We start from the raw sequence: 19,717 nt of genomic DNA on the forward strand, positions 1-19,717 counted from the left end.
TTGTAGTACATGACATGTTGCAAAAACAAACTTTTTTTGTTGCAAAAACTAAATTGGTGTTCTTGCTAGATATTTCAGGTCATATATATTGAATTCTGCACTGTAATGTAGGCTGAGGCTGTGAGATGCACAAAAGTAACAAATGCCATGAGGACATTCAACCCTTACTAAGCCAAATGGAATGGTCAGACTGCAGAACATTGTTGAATTTATTTTTCCATTTCCTTCAACATAAATGACTTAGCATTTTGAAATAGCCAAAAGCCCCCTGTAGATATTAGCATGCATAAAAGTGGTGTCCAAGTCAGTCATGAGTATCCTTGGTATGCAGATATTTTAAATGCTTGTTCTATCTATTCAATATACACCCACTAGGTGGTGATGTAACCTCATGTGTGTATTGTGAGGATGCATATTTGAGGTAGGAGATACTGTTGATAGACATCACAAAGCAAGTTGTGCCTGAGATTTTTATTCAAATTTCCACAACACATTAAGTAAAAATATCAAACATTTTGAGGAATTTCATTCCGAACACAGGCATGCATAGCAACACATTTTAACAATGTATTTTTTTGACATTGGAACGATCACATCACCCAACCTTCATGGTCAATACTCAAACATTTTATCAACAATTCATCAAATCAGACAAAATAAAAATGTGAATTCACTTTTTAATAGAGATATAAAAGGAGAGCAAAATCAGAGGTACACTTAAAAACAAGTTTTGCATCAGAGTAAAATCAGACATTTAAATGAATATACAAGCTAAAATTTACACATAAGTACATGACAAAGTTCTACACTGAAATATAAGATTAACAAACATGTCCTATAATTTCAAAAACACGATTCTTGTATCACCTAATGATGGTAAACATACTAAAATAAAAATCTGTACAGATAGACTAGTGTTTGAGGCTTTTCAACCCCAAATCGTTTGTTGTACCTCTCTTCATAATCAATATATAAATATGCATTCAAAAGTCAAAAATTCTCTGTGCGTATGACACACGGCTTTAAATATAACTTTTTTCAATTAAATATCAATTAAAATCTTAACAGTGGAAGTATTTTTCAAATGAAATAAATCAATCACATACCGGGAAAGGATGACACATTTATTTTGTCCCACAAACATGTTTGCATTATTAAACTGAAGGAGATGCTACTCTTGATTGTCCACCAGCAGTGCTGTATTTACCCTGTGTGAGGCAGGTTTAGGAGGAGAGAGACTGGGCACCGAACCAAACTCATTTGACGTGTTCGGCGGTGTGTGACGAGCAGTAGAACTTCTTGTGCGTTATGAAGTTGGACAGGTTGTTGAACTGGATGTCGCAGGGGCGGCAGTATTTGACGTTACCCTGTGTTGCCTGGGTGGAGCCGTTTAGGCTTCTTTTCACACAGGAAGGTAGGACCTCCTCTGTCTTAGATACTGCTGGGGAGGACCAGGATGAGGAAGTGCTGTTCTTGGGGTTGACAATGACAAGACTGTCTGAATCTGACAAGGATGATACTTGGCTGTCTGGGAGATGGGAATTAACAAGCTTGTTGTCCTGGAGTGTGTTCTCTGTGTTCTCAGGCTCCTGGCAGGCATTTTGGGGCAATACACCTTGTGTTTCCTGGTAGCCATCAGGCATAGGCTGATCTTTTTCCACCTCACTCCCTTCATTGGGGCTCTGTCTCTGCTCTCTCTGCATCACCACTGTACCTGTGGTGTAGTCGGCAGGCTTGATTCCATAAAAGGGTGAAATCTGTTCACCAGGTCGAATTTTCTTAAATAATGGAGGGTTAAATTCTTGGGACAGGAACTGGTCCCTGCTTTCCTCTTTGATGACAGCGAGCTGTTCCCCCTTAGTGCTACCTGTTTGAAAAGACACCTTATTGGCTCCATTGGTGACACATTTCTCCAGGTTTGTATCGTTGTCATCTAGTGGGTTGTTAAACCCTTCTCTTTTTACAACCTCAGATATTTTGTGATCTGGAGCAGTGATGGGGCAAGAGCTCAGTTTGTGCGCAAGGTAGTCTTCCACTTTGTTGAAGCTGATCTTGCACTCTGTGCACTCGTGATAGTCCGTGAGTCTTTTAGGAGCGGTCGATAATTTACCAGGGCTTGATGATAAACACTTTTTACTAAGATCGATAGGGCTGTCCCGATCATCTTGAGCTATGGCGTTGCACTGAGAGATCAGAGCTGATTTAGTGACAGGGAGATTAGCCTCTGGATGCTTAGGAACCATGCCAAGAAACAAGTTGTAACTGGGGTGAAACTGGTTACCATACATCTTCCCTGGGTCTTGGTACATGCCTCGCCCTCCAATGGATGCTATCCCAAAGTAATGTGGCTGATGACTCATGGGAGGCCTCTGTTGTTCATGGTCGGGAACACTAATTTCTAAGTCCTTCCTCCGTTTCCGCGTACGAACCATTCTCTGGGTGGCGGGCAGTTTGTTTCCATGCACTCGTTTCATGGGCGGGTCATGACGCGTGGCGCAGTAATACTGCTTGTGAACCATGTAGGTCTCGGTACGACTAAAGGTGATCTTACAGGGCTCGCACGTTGTCTTGTTAGGGTCTGTCTCAGGCGTTTGGGATGTTTTGGGACTTGTCACATCTCCCTGTATAGAGGGGTTCTCATCTGAACTGGTGGGGGTGGAGGGGTTATTCACGCTACCTGGGAGCTCAGCATGCACTTGTGCCTTCCCTTCCCCAACATCCAGTCCTGACAAGTTCAGGCGGGGGGACATGAGATGACTGTTGTGGTCAGATAGATGACCCTGACCCATGGTCATGCTGCCCAACCCACCCAAACCCCCACTTTTAGGGCTCCCTGTATCAGCCACTTTGTCCAGGACACTGGCGTAGTCATGTGGCTTGGTCACGTGCTGCCAACGGCTATTACAGTAGTCCTTTTTATGAACTAAGTAGTTGTCCAAGTTACCGAAAGTGATATTGCATTTGAAACACGTGGCCCCTTTGGGGACAAGGGTGCTGTACATGACATGAGGGGGGTAGTTGTTAGCATCTCCATGCCTCAGTCTACGGTGCACCAGCTCGGACATCTTAGCCAGGATCTCCGAGGCCTGGGGGGCGGCTGTTATGTCCTGTGAGAAGGGGAAAGGGGGTAAGAATGGCCCCATTGGGAAAGCTGCGGGGCCCATGTAGTTCTGGATGGGTGAGGATGCCTGGCGAGGGCTGGAGGGTTCCGATTTGACACTGGTGTAGGAGAAACTAGCCCTGCTTCCTGAGTTAGGGTCAGCTTTCACCGGGAAAGTCTCCATCTTCTCCAGCTCCGCTTTGGGACTAGTCCTGGTGTCAAGGATGCTACCCAGTACTGGGCTCTGAAGGAGCTCCTTCCCCCGTTTCACCATGGCCCGCTGGGGGCTCCTCTCCACGCTGCTGCCCTCCCTGGGAGAGTACTCTGTCTCGACCTGCCTGGGACCGTGCTGTCTGAGTGGGCTGTGGCTGTGTCCCTGATTCTCCCGGTGCTTGTCCAGTTCCCTGGGGGAGGTGAAGCTGAAGTGGCAGTGGGAGCACCGGTAGCTTGTCTGAGACAGGTGGGAGAGAATGTGCTGCTGGAGGCTGGGGAGGGAGTCCGCTGTTAGGTCACATACTGTGCATTTCATACTACTGCTGCCAGTGGACACCAAGTCCTCCATCTTAACACCTGGGGAGAAGAAGACATTTTAGATTGTTAGTGCCTTCAGAAAGTTCCACCCATTTACTTTTTTCACATTTTGTTGTGCTACGAATTGGGATTAAAATGTATTACATTTTTTGTCAACAATCTACACAAAATTCTTGCACATTATTCTTTAAAAAAAAATCTTCGAGCTCTGTCATGTTGGTTGTTGATCATTTCTAGACAGCGATTTTCAAATCTTGCCATAGATTTTCAAGTCGGTTTGAGTCAAAACTGTATCTAGGCCACTCAGGAACATTCAATATCGTCTTGGTAAACAACTCCAGTGTATATTTGGCCTTGAGTTTTAGGTTACTGTACTGCTGAAAGGTGAATGTGTCACACAGTGTCTGTTGGAAAGCAGACTGAATCAGGTTTTCTTCTAGGATTTTGCCTGTGCTTAGCTCTATTCTGTTTCTTTTTATCCTAATAAAACTCCATAGTCCTTGCCGATGGCAAGCATACCCATAACATGATGCAGCCACAACCATGCTTGAAAATATGAAGAGTGGTAATCAGTGATGTATTGTCTTGGATTTACCCCAAACATAACATAACACTAAGTTGACTGAGCCTTTAAACAGCTCGGGAAATTCCAGAAAATCATTTGAGTCAATTGGAGGTGTACCTGTGGATGTATTTCAAGGCCTTGACATAATTTTCTGGATTTTTCCAAGCTGTTGAAAGGCAGTCAACTTAGTGTAAACTTCTGACCCACTGGAATTGTGATACAATGAATTATAAGTGAAATAATCTGTCTGTAAACAATTGTTGGAAAAATTACTTGTGTCATGCACAAAGTAGATGTCCTAACCAACTTGCCAAAACTATAGTTTGTTAACAAGAAATTTGTGGAGTGGTTGACAAACTAGTTTTCATGACTCCAGCCTAAGTGTATGTAAACTTCCGACTTCAACTGTATGTCTTCTCTGTTGAAATAAAGGTCAATAATAATCGGAAGGTATAAATATATGAGTCTGTGAATTGTATGAGTGCTTGTATGAGTTCTTTTGCCCAGTGTGTTGAATAAATCTAGTTGGACTTTTGGTATCCGACTAGATTTGTACCAGAACTTAGAACCTAACAATGTCAACATATTCTCCTCTCAGCTTACCATTGTGGGTGTTCAAGTGCATCTCCAAGGCCTGCTGTACTGATCCAGTTAAATTGCAGTGTGGGTAGGGGCCGGGGCCTACGTTGGGCATGTGATGGGGACCAGTCTTCCTGTCTAACTGCTCTGCCATCATGTCTGAGACTGAGTCCCGCTGTCTCCCACTGCAATAGTACATCAGATGAGCCTGCAGGTTCCTCTCACTGCGGTACCATATCCCACACGCCTTACAAGGGAAGATGTCCTCTGCAGAAAGACAGAGATGAATACAGAGATGAGGTGAGTTCACCCCATTAGGCCTACCATGTACAGTGCATTGAGCACTGGAAAAGCTGTCAGAGTTGTGTGTATAGGTGGCAGGGAAGTCAGGCGCAGGAGAATCAAACTTAATGAAATGGAGTTGTTTAATGACTGTGAACAAAACATAACTCCAAAACTATGAATAAAAATAAAACAAAGTGGGTACGGGGACCCGTCGCGCGCCACTACAAACAACACGGAATCTGAATAACAAACAATCTCTGACAAAGACATGAAGGGAAACAGATGGTTAAATACACAACAGGTAATGAATGGGATTGAAACCAGGTGTGTAGGAAGACAAGACAAAACCAATGAAAAATGGATCAATGATGGCTAGAAGACCGGTGACGTCGAGCGCCGAGCACCGCCCGAACAAGGAGAGGCTTCGACTTTGGGAGAAGTCGTGACAAAAGCATTATAAATCTAACCAATCATGATGAATACACACACACATAGACATTAGAATCACATCTCACTGTACTCAATCGACTCTCTAAAAAGCATCAGTGCGGTCTCTTGGGTGAGGAAAGCGTTTTAGCTTAAGTTAACTTGAATTTTTCACCAGGGCTGGAATAGACTGTCAAACAGCGATGACCTGAACCCAATAGACCTTAATCAGAGTAAATGGGCTGTTATTTGATGGGGGGTGCTGTCTATGTGGGTGAAGAGTAAATACTTAATTTCAACACAAACTGAAGGTCAAGGAGAACCCGTTGGGTCTTATACCTGCCAAACAGACTCATCTAAGCTGAGATAGCTAATTGATGATAGACAAACACACACACACATTCGCACGCACACACACAAAAATACACAAACCTACGTACACACACAAACACACACAATGGATGGACACATACCCACACGCACACATGTAACGGATGTGATATGGCTAGCCAGTTAGCGGGTACGCGCTACTAGCGTTTCAATCAGTTACGTCACTTGCTCTGAAACCTAGAAGTAGTGTTGCCCCTTGTTCGCGCCCGTGTCGGGGCGAGGGGACGGTTTAAAGTTATACTGTTACACACACACACATCAACACAGTCGTGAAGAGGGCACAACAACGCCTCTTCCCTCTCAGGAGGCTGAAAAGATTTCTCAGCCTAGTCTCCTAGGCTTTAAGTTGTACTTACTGTTGACTATAGCGTTGGGAAGTATGGATGCCATGTTGGCCTGTTGGGGCAATAGTTGGATGGAGTCCAGCAATCTGGCCGGGTACATTCCCTCAGAGAGAGCTGCCTGGTTGACCGCCTGAAGACGGGAGTAGAAGTCCACAGCAAACGCAGCTAGCTCCTCTCCTTCCATGATGGGTTTGGTTGTAGTGCACCAAAGTTGTCCACCTGGGGGAAAAAACGTGTTCTTCTTTGTAGTAATCAGGTAGAAACTGTGTACTTATAATATCTGAATATTAGTTAAAAGATGTATTGTAGAAAAAAAGACTATGCCTGCAATAATACTCCAATGTTGTATCGTAAAGTATATGGTAGGCTCTCTGCTTCAGTTCGCACACTGTGCAATTGCTTAGGGCTTAGGCTACATGATTAATAAGTCATATTCAGATACACCAGCTTGAAAATTAATTAAGGGAATTCACTCTGTGCAAGTCAAACATGAGTAAAACCCATGCAGTCCACCGCATTCAATATAAACTCAGCAAAAAAAGAAACGTCCCTTGTTCAGGACCCTGTCTTTCAAAGATAATTCGTAAAAATCTAAACAACTTCACAGATCTTCATTGTAAAGGGTTTAAACACTGTTTCCCATGCCTGTTCAATGAACCATAAACAATTAATGAACATGCACCTGTGGAACGGTCGTTAAGACACTAACAGCTTACAGACGGTAGGCAATTAAGGTCACAGTTATGAAAACTTAGGACACTAAAGAGGCCTTTCTATTGATTCTGGAAAACACCAAAAGAAAGATGCCCAGGGTCCCTGCTCATCTGCGTGAACGTGCCTTAGGCATACTGCAAGGAGTCATGAGGACTGCAGATGTGACCAGAGCAATAAATTGCAATGTCTGTACTGTGAGACGCCTAAGACAGCGCTACAGGGAGACAGGACGGACAGCTGATCGTCCTCGCAGTGGCAGACCACATGAAACAAAAACCTGCACAGGATCGGTACATCCGAACATCACACCTGCGGAACAGGTACAGGATGGCCACAACAACTGCCCGAGTTACACCAGGAATGCACAATCCCTCCATCAGTGCTCTGTCCGCAATAGGCTGAGAGAGGCTGGACTGAGGGCTTGTAGGCCTGTTGTAAGGCAGGTCCTCAACAGACATCACTGGCAACAGTGTTGCTTATGGGCACAAAGCCACCGTCGCTGGACCAAACAGGACTGGAGAAAAGTGCTCTTCACTGACGAGTCGCGGTTTTGTCTCACCAGGGGTGACGGTCAGATTCGTGTTTATCGTCGAAGGAATGAGCGTTACACCGAGGCCTGTACTCTGGAGCGGGATCGATTTGGAGGTGGAGGGTCCGTCATGGTCTGGGGCGGTGTGTCACAGCATCATTGTGTCACAGCAGCTTGTTGTCAATGCAGGCAATCTCAACGCTGTGCGTTACAGGGAAGACATCCTCCTCCCTCATGTGGTACCCTTCCTGCAGGCTCATCCTGACATGACCCTCCAGCATGACAATGCCACCAGCCATTCTGCTCGTTCTGTGCGTGATTTCCTGCAAGACAGGAATGTCAGTGTTCTGCCATGGCCAGCGAAGAGCCCTGATCTCAATCCCATTGAGCACGTCTGGCACCTGTTGGTTCGGAGGGTGAGGGCTAGAGCCATTCCCCCCAGAAATGTCTGGGAACTTGCAGGTGCCTTGGTGGAAGAGTGGGGTAACATCTCACAGCAAGAACTGGCAAATCTGGTGCAGTCCATGAAGAGAAGATGCACTGCAGTACTTAATGCAGCTGGTGGCCACACCAGATACTGTTACTTTTGATTTTGACCTTTGTTCAGGGACACATTTTTAAATTTCTGTTAGTCACATGTCTGTGGAACTTGTTCAGTTTATGTCTCAGTTGTTGAATCTTGTTATGTTCATACAAATATTTACACATGTTAAGTTTGCTGAAAATAAACAAAGTTGACAGTGAGAGGACGTTTCTTTTTTTTTGCTGAGTTTACATCCTAGAACAAACACTTTTCATATGAAAGTCCTGGAAAATCTAATTCTAGAAGCCTTGGCATGGAACATTCCACAGGAGGCCAGAGAACAAACTAATTAGGCAGAAGAACAAGAAAGGGGGGCTTTGGAGCCATGATAACATTTCTCTCTCTCCCAATGACAGCCTCTCCATCTTTTAATATGACTATTTACAAAAGTCTGGCTGCCGAGATAACGAGCTAACCATGATACTTTGGAGCTAAACACTAGAAGAAAGACACAGGGTACTGACAGACCAGCTGGACAATGCTTCTGCTGGATTCTAGTACCTCTCCATTTGAAGATGTGCATGGCAAACACACAAAACAATCATACGCATGTGAATGGAACTAGTATGATTGACTTCAGCTAAAGCCCTAACCTTATGTTGAGAATATAAGGCTCTGACAATTGCTATTTCAACATTACGTGTATACGTTCACCCATTGCATGTAATGTGATGGATTCACATAACCTTCGAATTATAATTGCAGGTGATTTCTTAGCAAGGTACTACATTTTAAAATATACTGTTTATAGTAACAAGTAAGAATTCAAAGAAAATTCTGCCAATCACTTCTCAAAGCCAAGCAGCAACAGCCGCGAAAAAGATGTGTAAAGGATGATATTGGCCTGTATCACAACCGGCCGTGATTGGGAGTCCCATAGGGCGGTGCACAATTGGCCCAGCGTCGTCCGGGTTTGGCCGGTGTAGGCTGTCTTTGTTAATAATAATTTGTTCTTAACTTCTTATGACTGCATGGGCAGTATTGAGTAGCTTGGATGAAAGGTGCCCAGAGTAAACTGCCTGCTCCTCAGTCCCAGTTGCTAATATATGCATATTATTAGTATTGGATAGAAAACACTCTGCAGTTTCTAAAACTGTTTGAATTATGTCTGTGAGTATAACAGAACTCATATGGCAAGCAAAAACCTGAGAAGAAATCCAAACAAGAAGTGGGAAATCTGAGGTTGGTCGATTTTCAACTCATCGCCTATCGAATACACAGTGGGATATGGGTCAGTTTGCACTTCCTACGGCTTCCACTAGATGTCAACAGTCTGTAGAACCTTGTCTGATGCTACTGTGAAGTGGGGCCGAAGGAGACGGGAATGAGTAAGGTCTACCATGACCTGACCATGCTCTGACCATGCGCGTTCACATGAGAGGGAGCTCTGTTCCATCGCACTTCTGAAGACAATGGAATTCTCCGGTTGGAACTTTATTGAAGATTTATGTTAAAAACATCCTAAAGATTGATTCAATATATCGTTTGACATGTTTCTACTGACTGTTACGGAGCTTTTTGACATTTCGTCTGCTTTTAGTGAACGCGCTTCATGACTTTGGATTTGTTTACCAAACACACTAATAACAATAGCTATTTGGACATAAATAATGGACATTACCGAACAAAACGAACATTTCTTGTGGAAGTGGGAGTCCTGGGAGTGCATTCCGAAGAAGATCAGCAAAGGTAAGTGAAGATTTATAATGCTATTTATAACTTTTGTTGACTCCACAATTTGGCGGGTAACTGTATGGCTTCCTTTTGTGGCTGAACGCTGTTCTCAGATTATTGAATATTGTGCTTTTGCCGTAAAGCTTTTTGAAATCTGACACAGCGGTTGCATTAAGAACAAGTGTATCTTTAATTCCATGTAAAACATGTATCTTTCATCAAAGTTTATGAGTATTTCTGTTATTTGATGTGGCTCTCTGCAATTTCTCCGGATATTTTGGAGGCATTTCTGAACATGGCGCCAATGTAAACTGAGGTTTTTGGATATAAATATGAACTTTATCGAACAAAACATGTATGTATTGTGTAACATGAAGTCCTATGAGTGTCAGCTGATGAAGATCATCAAAGGTTAGTGATGAATTTTATCTCTATTTCAGCTTTTTGTGACTCCTGTCTGGCTGGAAAAATGGCTGTGTTTTTCTGTGATTTTGCGGTGACCTAACATAATCGTTTGTGGTGCTTTCGCTGTAAAACCTTTTTGAAATCAGACACTGTGGTAGGATTAACAAGAAGTGTGTCTTTAAAATGGTGTGAAATACTTGTATGCTTGAGGAATTTTAATTATGAGATTTCTGTTGTTTGAATTTGGTGCCCTGCACTTTCACTGGCTGTTGTCATATCGATCCCGTTCACGGGATTGCAGTTAACTGACTTGCCTATGTAACAGTTTAACTTTAGTCCGTCCCCTCGCCCCGACCCGGGCGCGAACCAGGGACCCTCTGCACACATCAACAACAGTCACCCACGAAGCATCGTTACCCATCGCTCCACAAAAGCCGCGGCACTTGCAGAGCAATGGGAACCACTACTTCAAGGTCTCAGAGCAAGTGACGTCACCGATTGAAAGGCTATTAGCGCGCACCACCGCTAACTAGCTAGCCATTTCACATCGGTTACACCTAGTTAAATAAAAAATCTGCCATTCCTTTCTTTCCCTTGTAACAGTTGATCAAGAGGTGACACCTCTTCTCCACAAGGTGGCGCTCTCTCCGTGGATTACTGTTACCACACTGCACTTCGTCATAAACAAGCAATGAGATGAGAATTAAGAGTATTTCAACATTTTGTTAGAATCTGATTTGTCTCTAATTCACAATTTTCTTGCTCATATACCAGAATCAATTGCATCCTCAGTCAGGGAATCCAAATTACAGAGATTCACATGACATTAGACATACCGTAGCATACAGAGGGGAGTAGCCTAACATACTTTGACCGTTACGCTTTAACATCAGTCACTTTTTACAAATCTAATTTTATTGGTAACATACACATATTTAGCAGATGTTCTTTTTTATTTTTTTTAACTAGGCAAGTCAGTTAAGAACAAATATTTATTTACAATGACGGCCTACCCCGGCCAAACCTAGACGACGCTGGGCCAATTGTGCGCCGCCCTATGGCACTCCAAATCACAGCAGGAAGTAATACAGCCTGGATTCAAACCAGGGACACCTCTTGCACTGAGATGCAGTGCCTTAGACCGCTGCGCCACTCAGGAGTTATTGTGAGAGTAACGAAATGCTTGTTTTGGACTATTAAAACCAGCGTTAAATGGACACTACAGTGGTAATAGGCTGCCCTTGCTACTTTGTTATGATTAGCTCCCCAGGAGGCCTAGACCGTTTATGTTCAAAAATCTATTAAATTGGAACTCTGAACTCTAAAACTATGTTTCGGAGTGCAGTTTCCCTTAGCTTGAACCACAAATCAAAAGCTTGCACTGAGAACAAAACGACAACCTCCATTAGTGAAGATGGGACTGCATGTTTCACAGGAGGGGGAGGGAAGGGGCGGGCCCCCGCCCCTGGTACCATTCTGTCATCCTGGCACGGTCTCTGAACCCCCCTCCACTCCCCCTCCATCCAACCCGCACCCCCCCTGGTATCAGCACGCTGCCATCTGCGCCCTGCACCTGTGTCCTCATTGATCGCAATGCCAGAGCACTAGATCAAACAGACAGCGGAGAGGACAGCAGCACGAGGCAACTGAACATCCGCTACAATCCCAGGGCCAGGATGCTTGTTTAGGGGTAACGCATATTTGATATTCATATTTATTTTCCGTCCTACATATGGGTGGGGCCAGGGGGTGGGGGTGCAGTGAGTTTTGAGGGTCTTAACGCATATTTAAAGAAAATTCAACCTGTGTCCAATTTTCTCATTTTTTGTTGGAAGAGCGAGTTGAGTGAGTTTCTTGACGGACTGTTATTGGTGTGGGTAACCTGCTGCTGTCAGTCCGCTGATGCTTTACTGGCTGGATGAGCTGAGCTCCTGCAAAGTGACAGTCAGACAGACAGCCCTCTCCTAGTCTCCATCTAACTCTTGTGTTCCTAGATTGCCTCACAGTACATGAGCCAACAAACTTCCACTCCCTTTGGTCTTTGTTTCCTCTCTTCCAACACAGACACAAAGACCCAGAGCCAACAAATGTCCACTTCCATCTAAATGATGGTCTTTTAGATGGAAGTCTTAAAAGTTACGGCATTGTAATGGGTTTGTGGGATTAATGTAACAAGGAGGCTCCTCCAGGGAGGAAGAGGAGGACAGTCCTCCTCATGATTTTAAAGGAACATTCTGTTGTCCAGATCACATTACAAACATGTAGGACTGTGAAAACTGCTTCCAAAGGTTGTTCTGTAGATCAAAAGGTATGTATGGTTATGTTCCAGATTTGACCCTCAGTGACACTGAGCTTCCCCCCTTACTACTGTCAGAGAACCATGAGTAGAAGTCATGAGTAGGATGGCTGCTGCAAGCAATGACCCCCTTGCAGAGTTGGACGAGTACAACTTTTATCAAGTTTTGTTGAATAATCAGAATCAGAATCACCTTTATTCGCCAAGTACATTTACACATAACCGGAATTTGACTGAGTGAGAAGGTGCTGCCAGCAGTAGACAATATACAAACAGAATACACAGAATACAATATCGGAACAGTAAACATAAATTATAAAACTCTGGAGTATAGGCTGATTAGTTCATCAGTTTTGTTGGCGAGTGAATGCACGTTGGAGAGGAACAAGCCAGGAAGCGAAGCACAGAGGCCACGTCTCTGGCTAGTAGACCGACTCGTAGTCGTGGACGGTGTCCTTTCTCAATATGCCGTGCATGAGGATAGAATATCGGGGCACGAACCAGTTGGCAACGTGTCCCTAGTAGCTCATCCAGCGTTAAAGTAGTCCGCATATTGACGCAAATCAACGAGTCAACAAACAAAAACAACAAAGATGTGAGCAGCTGCAAAGCTGGGGAAGCTCGTGAAACACTGACTATGTGGAAACTGCCCTGACTGTAATCGCTACAGAGACAGAGGGCAGATCACTTTTGTCAAGTCGGTGACCAATTGTCCGACTTGCGCCTAAATGTTGACTGCATGAACTTTACAAAAATCATGTGATCAAAGGTCATAAAGTTTTGACTGCAGTCGACTGCAAGTTTCTTCAGTTGCTCTTCACCAACTTCATCCTGCAACCATCACCTGCATTGTGGGAGACTCTGTTATCAACCAATCGTTTTTTTCCCCCACACGCGAATGTGACCAAAGACTTGCCACAATTCATGTGTACAGTGGATATATACAAATTCATGTGATATTTGAGGCTCTCTCTTTCACCAATTGATTGTACAATGTACACACATATTTCCAGTTTGTGAGTGTGTGATATGGGGGTTGGAGACATGTTTATTTCCACATTTATAAAGAACAACTTTTATAAACAATGGCAACACTGCCATGTTGCACTGAACCTTGCTGTTGGAAAGCTAGTGCCAATCTAACACCCATCTAGCTTAGACACTCCTCCACGTACCTGCATTCCAGACGCAAAGCATCATGGAAGCTGTAGTAATCTCATGATTCTAACAAATGACTTCCTGGTTGGATAAAAGGCAATTTTATTGTTTATTAGCGCGATTGTTTGTTTTTTCTTGGCCAATTTGGATAACTAGGGCCATTAACAACTTGCGGTGAAGTCTTGGAGACATGCTGCAGAACGTTCCTTTAAAACCAGTTAAATGTAACTAAATGTAATCGGAAATGTCATCTACGTAATCACCAAAAGTAACTATTTATCATGAGAGGGCCATAAACAATAACTATACTGAACAAAAATGAAATAAAATAAAAGATCCCAGAAATGTTCCATACACACAAAAAGCTTATTTCTCTAAAATGTCTGTGAACATCCCTGTTAGTGAGCATTTCTCATTTGCCAAGATAACCCATCTGCCTGACAGGTGTGGCATATCAAGAAGCTGATTAAACAGAATGATCATTACACAGGTGCACCTTCTGCTATGGACAATAAAAGCCCACTCTAAAATGTGCAGTTTTGTCACACAACACAATGCCATAGATGTCTCAAGTTTTGAAGGAGCGTGCAATTGGCATGCTGACTGCAGGAATGTCCAACAGAGCTGTTGCCAAATAATTGAATGTTAATTCCTCTACCATAAGCCAACTCCAACTTCATTTTAGAGAATTTGGCAGTACAACCAACGTTTCACAACCGCAGACCACGTGTAACCACGTCCAGGACCTCCATATCCGGCTTCTTCACCTATGGGATCGTCTGAGGAGGGGTGCTGAGGAGTATTTATGTCTGTAATAAAGCCCTTTTCTGGGGAAAAACTGATTCTGATTGGCTGGGCCTGGCTCCCCAATGGGTGGACCTGGCTCCCAAATGGGGGGGCCTGTACCCTCTCAGGCCCACCCGTGGCTGTGTCCCTGCCTAGTCATCTGAAATCCATAGATTAGGGCCTAATGAATTTATTTCAATTGAATGATTTCATTCTATAGAATGAACTGTAACTCAGTAAAAACTTTGAAATTGTTGCATGTTGTGTTTATATTCTTTTTTTCAGTATAGTAGTGCCGCATACTGAAAGAAAGGTTAAAATCTCACCTTTCTGGTAGAAATGGTTATAAATTACTCTGAGGTTTAGTCCCTTTTGAAAACATAAGCTCAAGTACACAGTACAAATATGGTAGAAATATAAAAATATTATATGATTTATTTCCTATTCAACAAAACTATGAATAAGGCTTGAAATGACTTACAGTATATGCATTCTAAATATAGCCGAATCAAATTATAAAACTTACTAACTATAAGATTTCACTTTCCTTATAACTGTAAAATACATATTTGTATGTTTAGAGAAAATGTGCATATTTTCTCAAGGTCTTTCTTGATCAAAAGGGCAGCCACCATCACTGTAAACGTTTTTACAAAGCTCTAGCTTGGCTTCCTGAGCTCGTTCATCTTATATTACACTTGTCCGTCTATGAGAAATAGAAAGTGTTTTTTGTTTAAAATCTATAGAAATTATTTTTGATTAATGGCTATAAATTGATCTCTGAATTTGCTACCATGCTGCGCTACGATGTAACAATTGCAGGCATGTGCTTTGTCTGTGGCTGCGGTGTAGGGTTCAGCCAGGAGTTGATAGACAGTCGGAAAAGCGAATTAAATGGTAGAAGGGAGATAGATCCCAGCTTCAAGTGGTTTCAGATTTCAGAAAAAAATATGAATGTGTCTGTGGGAATTTTATCAATTTATAGGCAAAAATGTTGGTCGGAACCGGTACCAGAACCACGAAGGTCCCTTACATCTAAGAGGATAAATTATTAAGGAACCTAAAAACAATGTGAACAGAGAAACATATTCACCAGATCCACATATCAGTCCAATATGGGGTATAATTGATATTGATAGAGAGTTTCAAATAATGACAGAACAATGACCTATTCTTGTAAACCTTTGGATGGTCTTTTAAAAGTTGGTCAGAACACTCCACTGAGAAGTTCTTCATTCCTGCTTTTATTTTCAAAACTAGCTAAATAAATGACAATACATAGCTTTCTTGTGTTCTTCTGCTTAATTTACTACTGACGCATGGAATCAGTATAAAACCCTCACGGACAGCTAAATAAATATGAGCAGATTATACACCCCATTATCCTCCTCCAGTCCTCCCACCCTGAATCCCACAAGCATTCCGTAATGGAAAGCAATGTCTTCCACTTAACACACAGATCCAGACGCTCCCTATGATAGAGACCGGGGCTGCTCTGTTTATTAATGACGGATTTTGGAATGTTGGCGCAAAGCAGAACGTTATCAGCCCGCAAACAATCCCCACTGCCAATGGTTCCAACCCTGACAGGCTAGCCCTGTGCCTCATTAGCCCAGGCATATATCATCCAGAAGTTTATTATCAAATGTGACACCTGCATCTCCGAATGACACTTCCGCCTTCATTGGCATGTATTTGGGTGAGCGGTCTCCAAGGTGCTTTGTGGAGATTAAGAGGGAGAAAGACAGGGAGCGAGAGAATGAACGCTTATTTCATCATTTAGCAGGTCTGGACTGAATCCAAAGGAGTTTTTGTCTTGTTGTTGTAATTGGAAAGGCTTTTAAGTGATAACACAGCTGTTGAGGAATATGAATATTGAGAGAGTGCGGCAGACCTGCCTGAACCCTTCCAACCTCACTATGCACTCACTCCATTTTTGGCAAATGCTTAATTTTCTGAACAACAGAGGCTGTTTCATGTTTCGGGACAAACCGGATCACTCAAGAGTTCCAATGCGCCAATTGTTTGCTTGCCTAGGATTATAGGCTTGATCACGCAGGTCGCCAGCCTACGTAAGAAACTGTAGAAAACGAAGAGTGGGGTGTTTACATTTTCTACGCCGGTGGCTGGACGAAATTTGAGCTTGTTGGATGCATCTCCGCCTTGTCGTTTGTCGTTATCCGACTGGCCGGTGTTGCCCGGAGCTCCCCATCTGATAGCAGAGTCGAAGGATCAATCAACGATGGTCGCATGTCACGAGCCGTGGAAGACGAAGACAGCGGCCTCCTGCAAAGCAGTCTACACTCCCGAGAAGCCCGGAGCTGATACAAACAACGAATAGTTTCGCCGTCCTGGAGTCTGATCTTCCTGCACCTTCGTCGCTAGGGGGTACCTGTGTCTGCGGCCGCAGTGACTAATCCTACAATTTCGAAGTCGACGTCGGCAACCTTCCGTCACCCTGCTCTAACATAAATAACATGATAATATCTACTTCTGCTAAGCTTCCCAGTAAAGCAAGTAAGAATCCCAGAAGAAAAGGGCTCAAAATAGCCCACGTTAACATATGTAGCTTAAGAAACAAGGTTCATGAAATCAATAATTTGCTAGTAACAGATGACATTCATATTCTGACTATGTCTGAAACTCACTTAGATAATACCTTTGATGATACAGTGGTAGCAATTAAAATGGTGGAGGTGTTTCTGTTTATATTCAGAACCTCATTCCTGTAAAGCTTAGAGAGGATCTCATGTTAAATACTGTTAAAGTAATATGGCTGCAGGTTCATCTGCCTCACCTAAAGCCCATTCTTGTAGGAGGGTGCTATAGTCCACCAAGTGCTAACAATCAGCATCTGGATAAAATTTGTGAAATGCTTGATAATGTATGTGATATTGTAAGGCTTCGGAGGCTTCGGGCCGCAAAGTGTTGCTGGAGCTTCCGGACTGTGAACCGTCGCTGGAGGTTCCGGGCTGCGGACCGTGGCCGGAGGCTCTGGACTGGGAACCGTCGCTGGAGGCCTGGTGCGTGGAGCTGGCACAGGATGTACTGGGCCGTGGAGGCACACTGGAGGTCTGGAGCGTAGAGCTGGCACCACGCGTCCTGGACACATGACCACCTTCGCACGGCAAGTGCGGAGAGCTGGCACAGGACGCACTAGGCTGTGAAGGCGCACTGAGGACACAGTGCGTAGAGCCGGCGCAGGATATACTGGACCCTGGAGGCATACTGGAGACCAGGAGTGCTGAGACAGCACAACCCGTCCTGGACAGATACCCCCTTTAGCACGACAAGTGCGGGGAGCTGGCACAGAACGCACCGGGCTGTGGAGGCGCACTGGAGACACGGTGCGTAGAACCGCAAAACATGGCACCTGAATGGTGACCAACTCCACACGGTGAGTACAGGGAGTTGGTTCTTGTTCCCACCTTGGCTCCGCCAACCACCCCGTGTGCCCCCCCCATTTTTATTTTTTAGGCTGCCTCTCAGGCTTCCGGCATGGCCGCGAACCCCGGTGTCGTCGTTGTTGCTCCTTTGCTGCTTCCTCCACGGCAGGCTTTCGTGTCTTGCCAAGACTTCCTCCCAAGTCCAGGATATTCTCTCCTCGACCTCCTCCAAAGACCAGGATGCCATCTCCTCCGCTGCTTGGTCCAGTTGTGGTGGGATCTTCTGTCACGTTCGTTGTTAGAATGAATGGACCAAGGCGCAGCGTGCGTAGAGTTCCACATTATATTTAATAGTGAAACTTACAACCAAAACAACAAAGAATATAACAAACGTCCAGTATTGCAGTGCTCAAGGCAACTATACAAAAACAAGATCCCACAAACAACAGGTGGGAAAAGGCTGCCTAAATATGATCCCCAAACGATAGACAGCTGCCTCTGATTGGGAACCATACCAGGCCAACATAGAAATGCAAAAACTAGAGTACCCACCCTAGTCACACCCTGACCTAACCAAAATAGAGAATAAAAAGGATCTCTAAGGTCAGGGCGTGACAGTGTTGTTGTATGTGTCGAACTGCTTTGCTTTATCTTGGCCAGGTCGCAGTTGTAAATGAGAACTTGTTCTCTACTTGCCTACCTGGTTAAATAAAGGTGAAATAAAAATAAAATAAAATTTGACCCAAGTTAAACAATTTAAAGGCAATGCTACCAAATACTAATTGAGTGTATGTAAACTTCTGACCAACTGGGAATGTGATAAAATAATTAAAAGCTGAAATAAATCATTCTCTCTACTATTATTCTGACATTTCACATTCTTAAAATAAAGTGGTGATCCTAACTGACCTAAGACAGGGAATTTTTACTAGGATTAAATGTCAGGATTTGTAAAAAACTGAGTTTAAATGTATTTGGCTAAGGTGTATGTAAACTTCCGACTTCAACTGCATTTACTAATGCTGCATACATTTTCTTGAAAGCACTATCCAGATCCATCGGATGTAGTGATCACAATATTGTAGCCATATCTAGGAAAACCAAAGTTCCAAAGGCTGGGCCTAATATAGTGCATAAGAGGTCATTCAAGAAGTTTTGTAGTGATTCCTATGTTGTTGATGTAAAGAATATTTGTTGGTCCGTGGTGTGTAATAAGGAGCAAACAGACGCTGCACTTGACACATTTATGAAATTGCTTAATCCAGTTACTAATAAGCATGCACCCATTAAGAAAATGACTGTAAAAACAGTTAAATCCCAGTGGATTGATGAGGAATTAAAAATGGTATGGTTGAGATGGATGAGGCAAAGCACAAACATTCAACAAGGACAGCAATTACACAAATGACTGATGATTGGCTGAGAGAAATTGATGATAAAAAGATTATGGGGGCTCTTTTGTTAGACTGGAGTGCGGCTTTTGACATTATCGATCATAGTCTGCTACTGGAAAAACGTATGTGTTATGGCTAGGGCTGTTGCGGTAACCGTATTACCGCTACACCGGCGGTCACGAGTCTCCAAGCTCTGATGCTGCTGAAGGTCATTAGTAGCCTACCAAACTTGCTAACTGCCTGATACTCAGCAGTCTATTGTCCCTCGAATCACTCTGACATCAATGAAAATGTATTCTAAAATCTAATCAAACACTTCATGAGAGCCCATGAGCTCATGTTGTGCAACATTTCTATAGGCTATGCAATTGAGTGAGAAAACAGAGTGATGGCCTCTAATAAAAAGAGGTGGTGCCCATCGGCATTCTATAGGCTAGGCCTACTATATTTATTTCTCAACTTTCCTAATATTAAGCACATTTCTTCTATTTACAACAGGAGTGTAGCCTACCTGGCTGGCATGAAAATAAACCACGTGGAAAAGCGTCCTCCGTTCACTATTTAAGTCCATA

General features: G+C 43.6%; 1 protein-coding gene across 1 annotated transcript in view; it reads right to left on the bottom strand.

The window, feature by feature from the left end:
• Positions 1-1,256: 1,256 nt before the first annotated feature.
• LOC120022401 (zinc finger protein ZFPM2-like) overlaps positions 1,257-19,717 on the bottom strand; it is a 107,943-nt gene continuing 89,482 nt past the window's right edge. Inside the window, exons 13-15 of the mRNA XM_038966289.1 lie at positions 6,233-6,439; positions 4,800-5,042; positions 1,257-3,670 (exon numbers count right to left, since the gene is read on the bottom strand). Of these exons, the coding sequence (XP_038822217.1) occupies positions 1,257-3,670; positions 4,800-5,042; positions 6,233-6,439 (2,864 nt within the window). The remainder of the gene's footprint in view (positions 3,671-4,799; positions 5,043-6,232; positions 6,440-19,717) is intronic.

The sequence above is a fragment of the Salvelinus namaycush genome, chromosome 27, assembly GCF_016432855.1.
Source record: "Salvelinus namaycush isolate Seneca chromosome 27, SaNama_1.0, whole genome shotgun sequence".
Lineage (NCBI taxonomy): Eukaryota > Metazoa > Chordata > Actinopteri > Salmoniformes > Salmonidae > Salvelinus > Salvelinus namaycush.